Genomic DNA, 12,858 nt, shown 5'->3' with positions numbered 1-12,858 from the left:
AACTAGCTGACAATCCCTTCTCCAATCCTTCTTGGAGAAAAGACAATATCCTGGGAATCCTGACTTTACTTCATGAGTAACCCTTGGATTCACACCAATGAAGATATTTACACCATATCTTATGATAGATTTTCCTGATGACAGGCTTTCGAGCCTGAATTAAGGGATAAATGACCGACTCGGAAAAACCACGTTTTGACAAAATCAAGCGTTCAATCTCCAAGCAGTCAGACGCAGAGAAATTAGATTTGGATGTTTGAAGGGACCTTGAAGTAGAAGGTCCTGCCTCAGCGGCAGAGTCCAAGGTGGAAAGAATGACCAGATCTGCGTACCAAGTCCTGCGTGGCCACGCAGGAGCTATCAAAATCACCAAAGCTCTCTCCTGCTTGATCTTGGCAATCAGACGAGGGAGCAGAGGAAACGGTGGAAACACATAAGCCAGGTTGAAAGACCAAGGCGCTGCTAGAGCATCTATCAGCGCTGCCTTGGGATACCTGGACCTGAACCTGTAACAAGGAAGCTTGGCATTCTGACGAGACACCATGAGATCCAGTTCTGGTTTGCCCCAAAGTTGAATCAACTGTGCAAACACCTCCGGATGGAGTTCCCACTCCCCCGGATGAAAAGTCTGTCTACTTAGAAAATCCGCCTCCCAGTTCTCTACTCCTGGGATATGGATAGCTGATAGATGGCAAGAGTGAACCTCTGCCCATAGAATTATTTTTGAAACCTCCAACATTGCTAGGGAACTCTTTGTTCCCCCTTGATGGTTGATGTAAGCTACAGTCGTGATGTTGTCCGACTGAAATCTGATGAACCTGACCACAGCTAGCTGAGGCCAAGCCTGAAGAGCATTGAATATCGCTCTTAGTTCCAGAATGTTTATCGGAAGGAGTGTCTCCTCCTGAGTCCACAAGCCCTGAGCCTTCAGGCAGTTCCAGACTGCACCCCAGCCCAGAAGGCTGGCATCTGTCGTTACTATTTTCCAATCTGGCCTGCGGAAGGTCATACCCTTGGACAGATGGACCCGAGATAACCACCAGAGAAGAGAATCCCTGGTCTCTTGATCGAGATTTAGTAGAGGGGACAAATCTGTGTAATCCCCATTCCACTGACTGAGCATGCAGAGTTGCAGTGGTCTGAGATGTAGGCGGGCAAACGGCACTATGTCCATTGCCGCTACCATTAAGCCGATTACTTCCATACACTGAGCCACTGAAGGGCGAGAAGTAGAATAAAGAACATGGCAGGAATTTAGAAGTTTTGACAACCTGGCCTCTGTCAGGTAAATCTTAATTTCTACAGAATCTATCAGAGTTCCTAGGAAGGAAACTCTTGTGAGAGGGGATAGAGAACTTTTTTCTTCGTTCACTTTCCACCCATGCGACCCCAGAAATGCCAGAACAATGTCCGTGTGAGACCAGGCAACTTGAAAAGTCGACGCCTGTATCAGAATGTCATCTGAGTAAGGGGCTACTGCTATAGCCCGCGACCTTAGGACCGCTAGAAAGGACCCTAGAACCTTTGTAAAGATTCTTGGTACCGTGGCCAACCCGAAGGGAAGAGCCACAAACTGGTAGTGTCTGTATTGACCCTCCTGGATCATAGGAAGGATGGTTCGAATAGTATCCATCTTGAAGGATGGGACTCTGAGAAATTTGTTTAAGATCTTGAGATCTAAGATTGGTCTGAATGTTCCCTCTTTCTTGGGAACGACAAACAGATTTGAATAAAAGCCCTGTCACTGTTCCTCCTGCGGAACTGGGTGGATCACTCCCATAACTAGGAGGTCTTGAACACAATGTAAGAATGCTTCTCTCTATCTGGTTTGCAGATAAAAGTGAGAGATGAAATCTCCCTTTTGGGGGAGAGGTTTTGAATTCCAGAGATCCTGGACATCTCTTGCCCAAGCCTGGGCAAAGAGAGAGAGTCTGCCCCCTACTAGATCCGTTTCCGGATCGGGGGCTGCTCCTTCATGCTGTCTTCGAGGCAGCAGCAGGCTTCTTGGCCTGTTTCCCCTTGTTCCAAGCCTGGTTAGGTCTCCAGACCGGCTTAGACTGGGCAAAAGTTCCCTCTTGTTTTGTGTTAGAGGAAGTTGAAGCTGCGCCACTCTTGAAGTTTCGAAAGGGCCGAAAACTAGACTGTTTGGTCCTTAATTTGTTGGACCCGTCTTGAGGAAGGGCGTGACCTTTTCCTCCAGTGATGTCAGAAATGATCTCCTTCAGTCCAGGCCCGAATAGGATCTGTCCTTTGAAGGGAATGTTGAGAAGTTTAGACTTTGAAGTCACGTCAGCTGACCAGGATTTAAGCCATAGCGCCCTACGCGCCTGAATAGCAAAACCTGAATTTTTAGCCGTTAGCTTGGTTAAATGAACAACGGCGTCAGAAACACATGATATTGGCTAGCTTAAGGGCCCTAAGCTTGTCAATAATATCTTCCAACGGGATTTCAACCTGTAGAGCCTCCTCTAGGGACTCAAACCAGAAAGCCACGGCAGCAGTGACTGGGGCAATGCATGCTAGAGGCTGGAGAATAAAACCTTGTTGAATAAAAATTTTCTTAAGGTAACCCTCTAATTTTTTATCCATTGGATCTAGAAAAGCACAACTGTCTTCGACAGGGATAGTGGTACGCTTAGCTAGAGTAGAAACTGCTCTCTCCACCTTAGGGACCGCCTGCCATAAGTCCCGTGTAGCGGCGGCTATAGGAAACATCTTTTTAAAAACAGGAGGGGGAGAGAATGGTACACCTGGTCTATCCCATTCCTTAGTAATATTTTCAGAAAACCTTTTAGGGATTGGAAAAACATCAGTGTAAGTAGGTACTGCATAGTATTTATCCAATCTACATAGTTTCTCTGGGACTACAATAGTGTCACAGTCGTCTAGAGCTGCTAAAACCTCCCTGAGCAATACGCGTAGGTGTTCAAGCTTAAATTTAAATGTAGACATATCAGAATCAGATTGAAGTATCTTCCCTGAATTAGAAAAATCACCCACAGATTGAAGCTCCCCTGCTTCAGCTTCATTATATTGTGAGGGTGTATCAGAGATAGCTACTAAAGCGTCAGAGAGCTCTGTATTTATTCTAGTCCCAGAGCTGTCTCGCTTTCCTTGCAATCCTGGCAGTTTAGATAATACCTCTGTAATGGTATGATTCATAACTGCCGCCATGTCTTGCAAGGTATACGCAATGGGCGCGCTAGATGTACTTGGCGTCCCCTGAGCGGGATTTATAGGATCTGACACATGGGGAGAGTTAGACAGCATAACTTCCTCCTTGTCAATTTCTTCTGGTGATAAATTTTTTTAAAGCCAGAATATGGTCTTTGTAATCTATAGTAAAATCAGTGCATTTGGTACACATTCTAAGAGGGGGTTCCACAATGGCTTCTAAACATAATGAACAATGAGTTTCCTCTATGTCAGACATGTTTAAACAGACTAGTAATGAGACCAGCAAGCTTGGAAAACACTTTAATAACTGTGAACAAGCAAAAAATAAAAACGGTACTGTGCCTTTAAGAGAAAAAAACAATCATAGAAACTGCTAAAACAGTGAAAAAAGCAGTAAATCTTACGAAATTTTTACAGTGTGTATAATAGGCTGAAAGAGCATTGCACCCACTTGCAAATGGATGATTAACCCCTTAGTTTCAAAACCGGATCAAAAAAACGATATAAACGTTTTTAAACAGTCACAACAAACTGCCACAGCTCTACTGTGGCCCTACCTGCCCATACAACGACTTTGGAAGGCACAAAAAGCCCTTAGAGAGGTCCTATATGTTCAGGGGACTCCTTCAGGGAAGCTGGATGTCTCAAGCTGCAAAAACTAATGGAAAATAGGCCCCTCCCAACCTGTACTCACAGTGAGAGGGCCTTAAAAAACTATCCCTAGGCAAAATCTAGTCAGCCATGTGGAAAAACTGGGCCCCAGAATAAAGTTTTATCACCAATATGAATTAAACGTTTATACACCTCAAGCAAACGTTATATCTATTCAGTAATGTGAGTAAATAATAAAAATATTACCCTTTACAGCAAGCATGATACCAGTCGTTATTAAATCAGGCTTACCTTAAATAAATCAGGTACTGTCAGCATTTTCTAGCTTATCATCTCTCTAGAAAAATTTAAAACTGCACATACCTCAGAGCAGGAGACCCTGCACGCTATTCCCCCAGCTGAAGTTACCCATCTCTTCAGTTATGTGTGAGAACAGCAATGGATCTTAGTTACAACCTGCTAAGATCATCAAAGACCACAGGCAGACTCTTCTTCAACTTTCTACCTGAGGCTAAAATAGTACAACTCCAGTACCATTTGAAAATAACAAACTTTTGATTGAAGATAAACTACATTAATGCACCACATCTCTCTAGCTGCTTCCCTTGTCGAGAGCTGCAAGAGAATGACTGGGAGGTGGCAGTTAGGGGAGGAGCTATATAGACAGCTCTGCTGAGGGTGATCTTCTTGCAGCTTCCTGTTGGGAAGGAAAATATCCCACAAGTAATGGATGAATCCGTGGACTGGATACACCTTACAAGAGAAATATACAGTCTTTTCTGAGCTACCTCATGTCCCAGAGAAATAACAGACTGCACATACCTCTATGCTGAGCGACAGCATGACAAGTCCCACAGGATCCAGAAGTCTTCTCCCTCCTGTCGATCTGTGGAGACATACAGGGCCTTAGTTAACATCTGCTAAGACCACCATCAGAAGGGCAGCACTCAGTATGGGAGGCGCAGTGAGAGTTAAGACCCACCAGTTCTCATTGCTTTAAAGCCACCTGTAGCTCTACTCTAGAGGCTGACAAGGAATACGGCTACACCCTTAAAAAAATAGCACTCATTGGTACCATTTTAAAATAACAAACTCTTGATAGAAGAATCTTAAACTAAAACCTCACATTACCTTTTCCTATCACTAACACAGGCAAAGAGAATGACTGGAGTGGGAGGGAAGGGAGGAGCTATATATACAGCTCTGCTGTGGTGCTCTTTGCCTCCTCCTGCTGACCAGGAGGCATTACCCCACAAGTAAGGATGAAATCCGTGGACTCATCATGTCTTTAAAAAGAAAACAAATGTTCTTATATTTACCAGATACTGAAAGAAGATCACAGACAACAAAATACAAACCTCCTAGTCAAGTGAAATAGAATTTTTGGATTGTTAAAAAAAATAGGGTAAACCATTTCAACTATAGATCTAGCCTTGAAATCCTCAGCTGCAATAAAGCATTAACGTCTTCAGAATCCAAAAGGTCAAATAATTGCTTTGAAGGGATATTAACAGAAATCATATGCCCCATAAAGGGCCAGATTAGGAGTGGAACTGTTTTTTGTGCGCAAGCGATATCGGGTTTGTATGTTAGTTTGCATTTAAGTTAAATTACGCTAGAATGATTACCGCAACCTCAGAGCTCTGGTTAACTGTTTTACAAAACTAAAAAAGTGTCACAAAACACATCAAAAATACATGACAATATACAGTTACACTCATAACAACACTGTCTAATAATAATTATTCAAAATAATATTGGACACAAAAGTTATAAAGGCTCAAATAAATACATGTCTAAAGATGTATGTGTGTATATATATATATATATATATATATATATATATATATATATATATATGTGTGTGTATATATATATATGTGCACATATGTATTTATATGTATATATGTATTTACAGACACACACATAACTACATATGTATACATATATAGACATACAGTATATAAGTGCATTGGAGCCATTTGCTGTCAAGAAGATGAAAACATGTAAAAGCATATTTATGCAATATTCATATTTAATAAAGGTTTTAACTATATATTTACTGTAAGTATTTCACATTACAATGTTCTGCACATAGCAGAATATGTTCTATTTATATCTAAATAGATACTCTCATATATATATATATATATATATATATATATATAATATATATATATATATATATCTCAATATATAACAAGGTATATATATATATGTACAGATATATATTGTACCAAAATACCATCAGATATATTTAGAAATATGTATTTACAAAATAAATAGAACATATTCTGCAATGTGAAGAACATTGGAATGTGAAATATTCATATTTTGATGTCAGGCTAGCGCATTTGAGAATATGCATTGGGTTAGCGCACAAGAGGGGTGTTAGTTTTTTTCCACTTTTTTCTCTCTATTGACTTCTATGGGGGAATAGGTTATCATGCGAACGATACTTTAAGTTCTGCTTTTTGCGCGCATTGGATTATCACACAAGCAACAACTTTTTACTTGTAATACAAGCGCAACCCAACGCACGCAAAAAGTTTACTTCTAGCGCAGTTGGTGCACAAGCAAAAGTGCTAAAAATCGCTCCACTCATATTCTGGCCCAAGATGAATAATTAGAAGTATATTAAAATCTGATCTACATTATTTATTTATCCACTTTCCTGTAACTTAATATTCCTATGCAACTTGTGTTTTTTCCCACTCTGCCATAGAGGAACTCAAGAGCACCACCCCATAGTTGAGAAGGTTGAAAACGGATACAAAGTAGATTGCTGAGAACAGTGCACAAGTTTATTTACACATCGCCATTGGCTACAGAAAAGGAGGCCAGGTATACATAGTTCAGACGGTTTTCAAGGGATATGAACCTGGACTGCATTAAATAAATATAAAATAATGCCTATATGGTCCTCTACTGAATTGATCAAGTCTTGCATTGATCTACCATTATATAGCATCTTAAACCTTGAAGCACTGGAGATGGTTACATTCTTCACCTACACAGCTAAAGCCTTACAATACCAAACTCAAATCAGCAAAAACTAAACAGCAGCCCTAGAGGAAGAAGTAGGTAATCATAATGGAAGAGCCAGGAGATGTCTGAGTTTCTAGACACTACAAGCAGGAATGGGGTTCATTTCCCAAAACTAGAGAATGTGCTGGCACAAAAATGAACAGTCAATAAATTTGCATGAAAATAACCCAAATAAAGGCATTTTTCAAGTTGACAGTACTAAGCTCCAGTAAAATAAACTATGCACCTTTTTATTGCAGAATGTTTTAACTGACAAGTTTACGTCACTATTTAGAATAGGTAACTAGTTCGGTTTATCCAAAAATGTTCTGGTAATTTTTATATGAAAATAATAAGATCAATGTTTAATATATTTTATTACTACAAAATATTCCCATGTAACTTAATATCCCGCACCAGGCGTCCTACAGAACAGGTCTTGAGCAGGACATGGACACTTAGTGGTGGCTATTTATATTTGTGCTGCCCTCATTGGTTCACTGGTGATGCCCAGCTCCGGTACAGCAATGCACTGCGGCTTCTGGAATTTAACTATGTGGTTAACCCTGAGAGTTAAACAAATTCAAAAATAAATTGCTTTAACACTCCAGTTGAGGAGCAACTTGGATGAGAACAGGTTAACCACAATAAGTGAAGAATGGGTTATATAACCTGTGAAGTAGCTCAGACATCCTGCAAATATGAACTGTTGGTAAGGAACACTGCTATAAAATATTCAGCAACTAAATTATGATGTCACTTTAGGTGTAAGTTCAAATATTGCTCTGGTAAATCTTAAAGGGCCATGATACCCAAATGTTGAAACACTTGAAAGTGATGCAGCATAGCTGTAAAAAGCCGACTAGAAAATATCACCTGAACATCTCTATGTAAAAAAGATATATATTTTCCCTTAATTAAAATATCCTAAGTATTCATACCTCATTGTAAAGGACTTTAAACACCAAATCAGTATGCCTGTCCCAGGACATGCAAGGGAGCGAGCCTCATGCACTCTCATTATTTCCCTATTCAGTTTAAGGAAGTTTACTATGAAATCTCATAAGAGTTAAAGGGACATTCCAGCCAAAATTAAAATGCACAGGGATGCATTTCAGTTTTGAATAGAAGCATTTTTGTAATTTACATGTATTAGCAAAAATGCTTCTAATAAAAGCTATAGCTGTTTAAAACGTGTATTTAAGTATGCTCTGTGCATGTGCATAAAAACAGCACTTGCTCAGAGAGCCTAAGTTGCTTTTATCATCTGGTAATGAGTCAATTTGTTAATAGCTCACATGATACAAGCCCCACTGATGTTCTGAGCAGTTGCAGTATTTAAAATGCTGGTTCACTGAGAATATCTAGCTTAGCTTCACATGCACGTGCAGAGAAAAATGCTCACAATAAAACAGTGATAACTTTTACCAGACGCATTTTTGCCAATACATGTATATTGCAAATTTGTTTGTATTCAAAGATGTAATTCATCTATGTGCATTTAAATTTTGACTGGAATGTCCCTTTAAGTCAAATCTCATAAGATCACAGTAAAAGAGTTCATGACCTCAGCACTGCTGATGCCGATTGGCTGCTGTTCATTTCTTCCTTTTTTTCCACCTGCAGCCGGACAGCAGCTAAAGTATAACTTTTTAAACAGCACTTATTCTAGTGAGCTAAGGAAATTGTGAGGTAAAATATCTTCCTTTTTTACAAAGAGATTCTCAGGTGATATTTGCCTGTCAGCTTTTTACAGTTATTCTGCATCACTTTCAAGTTATTTATCATATGAGTATTATGTCCCTTTATGCCACCGAGTTCACAGGTTTCAACTTTATCTAACAGTACTGTGGTGGCTTAAAGGGACAGTAAACACCTTGGGATGTTTCTATAAAAGGTTTAGTTATGCATGATGAAACAACTTTGCAATATATTTTCATTATTTATTTTGCCCCTTTTCATGCTAAGTCTATTAAAGGGACACTAAACCCAAAATTTTTCTTTCATGATTCAGATAGACCATGCAATTATAAGCAACTTTCAAATTTACTCCTATTATCAAATTGTCTTTGTTCTCTTGCTATCTTTATTTAAAAAGCAGGAATATGATGCATAGGAGCCGGACCATTTTTGGTTGAGAACCTGGGTTATGCTTGCTTATTGGAGGGTAAATTAAAGCATCAAATAAGCAAGCGCTATCCATGGTGCTGAACCTAAAATGGGCTGGCTGCTAAGATTTACATTCCTGCTTTTAAAATAAAGATAGCAAGAGAACGAAGAAAAATTGATAATAGGAGTAAATTAGAAAGTTGCTTAAAATTCCATGCTCTATCTGAATCATGAAAGCAAAAATTTGGGTTCAGTGCCCCTTTAAGCTTTGAAAATTGAGCAATTTCTTATTCTAAAAAATTTGAATGCACCCTGCTGACTTCTCAAGGTTATAACCTTGCTAAATATATGTCCCTAATTGGCATAATCAGATAACCGCAGCAAAAAATCTATATCAACACAACAGAAATGTCTTGTTATTTGTAATTACAAGGTGTTTTCTGACCCTTTAACACAAAGCAAACATTTCCTAATCAGAGTTTCCAGCAAACTAAGTATTAAGAAACCCACCACCAAAATGTTCAGCAAGCTCTTACAGACAGATGACTTTCCCAGAAACAAGTAAAATATGCATATGGATGTTAGTTGCTTTAAAAGGAAATACATGCATGGTGTGTTTTTGTAAGCTATAGATAAAGACACAGCAATAATAAAAAGTATTGCATATCACTGTGGTCTCATTATTTGGTTAAGATTATATATATATATATATATATATATATACACATACACATATATATATATGAGGCATTTTGTTAACCACTTAACGACGTTAGGACGTTCCATGTCGTTATAGAAGCGCTGGGATTAAACGCCTTAAGGACAGCATAGAATGTCCTAACCTTCGTGGCGTCCTGCTCCATTCTAAAAAAAAACGGCAGTTGATTCGACTGGGGGGCGTGCCTAGCAATGCAGGCAGTTGCCCAGGAGCCAATCAGCACTGTTATTGAAGCACATGATCGTAGTGATAGACATGTGTTTCATTTTCCTTTTCTTTTGTTTTTGATTGGAACTTCAACGGATGGGTCCATCCTGAAGGGGTTAAAATATTGTTGATGAAGTGCAATGTACTGGTGGTACAAGACATTGTATATATTTAAAAAAAAAATAAACAATGAATAACATCTTGGGGCTCACTAACTGTAATAAATTTACAAGTATAGTGAATTAAAAACCAAAAAAGTATTACACACTGATACAATTATATAATGGGAAAGATGGGATCTAACATCAGATTTAAAGGGACAGTCTATTCCAAAATAAACTTTCATGATTCAGATAGGGCATTTTTAAAAAAACTTTCCAATTTACTTTTATCACCAATTTTGCTTTGTTCTCTTGGTATTCTTAGTTGAAAGCTAAACCTAGGTAGGCCAATATGCTAATTTCTTAGACCTTGAAGGCCACCTCGTATCTGAATGCATTTAACAGCTTTTCACAACTAGAGGGCATAAGTTCATATGTGTCATGTGCCCACGCATGTGGAGTTACCTAGGAGTCAGCACTGATTGGCTAAAATGCAAGTCTGACAAAAGAACTGAAATAAGGGGGCAGTTTGCAGAGGTATAGATACAAGGTAATCACAGTGGTAAAAAAGTGTATTAATATAACTGTTAGTTATGCAAAACTGGGGAATAGGTAATAAAGTAATTATTTATCTTTTTAAACAATAAAAAAATCTGGTGTAGACTCTCTCTTTAACAATAACTAAATATGATCTAGCAGTTAAATGAAAATGTGCAGAAACGTGAAAAAAATAATAATAATAATAGTAAGGAAACGAGCACCTTAAAAAGTGTGACTCAAGCTTTATAAATATTTTAATAAGTTTCTTTTCTATCAAACTGGAAGAATGTTTTGCAAAGGTGACTCTCTAATCTAATCTCATTCCAGATCCATACTACAGAATGTACTGTATCTTTAAATCTGTGACTCAAAATAGTAACAGAAAAAAATTACACTATAGGAACAGTGATATATTTGGTTGCATAACTTTATTGTAAAATAAAATATATATATAAGTATAATGTTTAACAACTGGAATGCATTTCCTGAAACATTTTATTTTTGCACACGTTTTATGCTGTATTAAACAGTCTACAGAATGGCACACAATTTAAAACATGACAAAAATCAAACAGTCTTAAATGGTTTAACACATTGAGCTCTGAAAAGATGGCCAACATACAGCACAATACTCAGTGCTAAATGTGGTCCTCAGAAGGTGCTTGTGATATTAAATGATCATTTCACATACACAATAAAAGTGCAACATACAGGTTCCTTGTTTTTAGGAAAGCCACAGTGAAGTGCTCATGCTTTTAAAGCAAACTGTAATTAAAGTCTACTTTGCGGTTTCAACACTCAGCTGACCTGGGATTGTGGTGTTGCTGTTAGAGCCATTGTCATCCACCGGCCCAAAGAAATCAAGGTTCAGAAGAGTGGAACCTCCACTAGCTTGAAATGCAGTGACCGTGTTGGTAATCAGCCGTAAAGAAGGCAAGCCAAAGGAATGGGTTTGTGTGTAAAAAGGGTAAGACATACTTGAACATGCAAGTCACCAGTATATATTCCATAGACAGCTTTATATTCTTATTAGTAAATAAAACAAGAACTGAAAATGTTAAAGGGACATTATACGCATTTTTTCTATCATTTATATAAATGAGCAGCATTTAAACATGTTAATTTCCAAATTTTTCATGCAAAAAGAAAAACAAATAAATAAACTGTTTAAAATTTAAATGAGTACAGCAGCATTGGTTGTGAACTTCCTAGTAATGCTCAATGGTTGATGGGTACTTTCTACTAATGCTCATTGGCTGATAGGTACTTTCTACTAATGCTCATTGGCTGATGGGTACTTTCTACTAATGCTCATTGGCTGATGGGTACTTTCTACTAATGCTCATTGGCTGATGGGTACTTTCTACTAATGCTCATTGGCTGATGGGTACTTCCTGGTAATGCTCATTGGCTGATGGGTACTTCCTGGTAATGCTCATTGGCTGATGGGTACTTCCTAGTAATGCTCATTGGCCCATGCTTCTGCTACTGCACATTCTCATGTTTAAATGTTATTCTTTAATATAAATGATATTTTTTTAGTAAAATGTCTCATTAAGTTATGCATTTCGACCCTTTGTAGTTTATATAATTGCACATACAAAAATGTATTCAGCAAACTAATGTTTAACATATATTTGCAGACTTGTGGAATTAATAAGGGAAGAAGATGCACAACTAATACTAGAGGACAAAGAGAAACAATTCAGCTTATCGTAGCCATAAAGTAATGTCCTAATGTGAATATCTCGGTGGACAAGCAGGCGTATGAGAAAAACATGAAGAGTAAACAAACAACTGTAAAACTTTTAGTTTCTCGGGCCATTTGTAAAAACGGCTATAAAAGCTTTAAAACATATTTTGCCAATATTAAAGTATATTATTCAAATGAAATGTATTGAATACAGAATATTTCATCATTAATGTTAATACTGAAAACAGAACTGAATTGTTCCTCGTTAATGCACTGAACATAGATCATGTGTTATAGACAGAAAAAAGATTTGATAAAGTAACAGAACACCAGAAAACAGAACTTTAAAAATAAATAAATAAAACTGAAACAGTCCATCCAGGCTTTCCTTCATCTGAAAGAGATTCAGGTTTGCTTTCCAGCCAATGAAATAGGATGGCATTTTCTAATGTGTGTCAATAATACTGATTTACGGTAATATTTTCCCTGAAACATTAAGCCAGTACTAGCAAAGATTACTGACATTATAAAAACAGTGCTTAAATGAAATGGATAAATGGACATATTTACATTTTGTGCTGCCCATCCCAAACCATTATTTAAATGTGCAAATATGGGGTAGCATGCTTATTAGGAGCATAACAATGCTTAACAAACATAGTCAATAATGCAGG

General features: G+C 37.9%; 1 protein-coding gene across 3 annotated transcripts in view; it reads right to left on the bottom strand.

The window, feature by feature from the left end:
• AFTPH (aftiphilin) overlaps positions 1-12,858 on the bottom strand; it is a 272,901-nt gene that overhangs the window by 63,802 nt on the left and 196,241 nt on the right. Inside the window, exon 8 of one of the 3 annotated variants that reach the window (XM_053712087.1) lies at positions 11,299-11,382. The exons of 1 other annotated variant lie outside the window; for it this stretch is intronic. In XM_053712087.1, coding sequence (XP_053568062.1) covers positions 11,299-11,382 — 84 coding nt within the window. One more of the 3 variants, XM_053712089.1, reaches the window with a different exon arrangement.

The sequence above is a fragment of the Bombina bombina genome, chromosome 4 (genome assembly GCF_027579735.1).
Source record: "Bombina bombina isolate aBomBom1 chromosome 4, aBomBom1.pri, whole genome shotgun sequence".
NCBI lineage: Eukaryota > Metazoa > Chordata > Amphibia > Anura > Bombinatoridae > Bombina > Bombina bombina.
The sequence above is the reverse complement of the archived record's forward strand: the minus strand, read 5'-3'. Positions and strand labels throughout refer to the sequence as shown.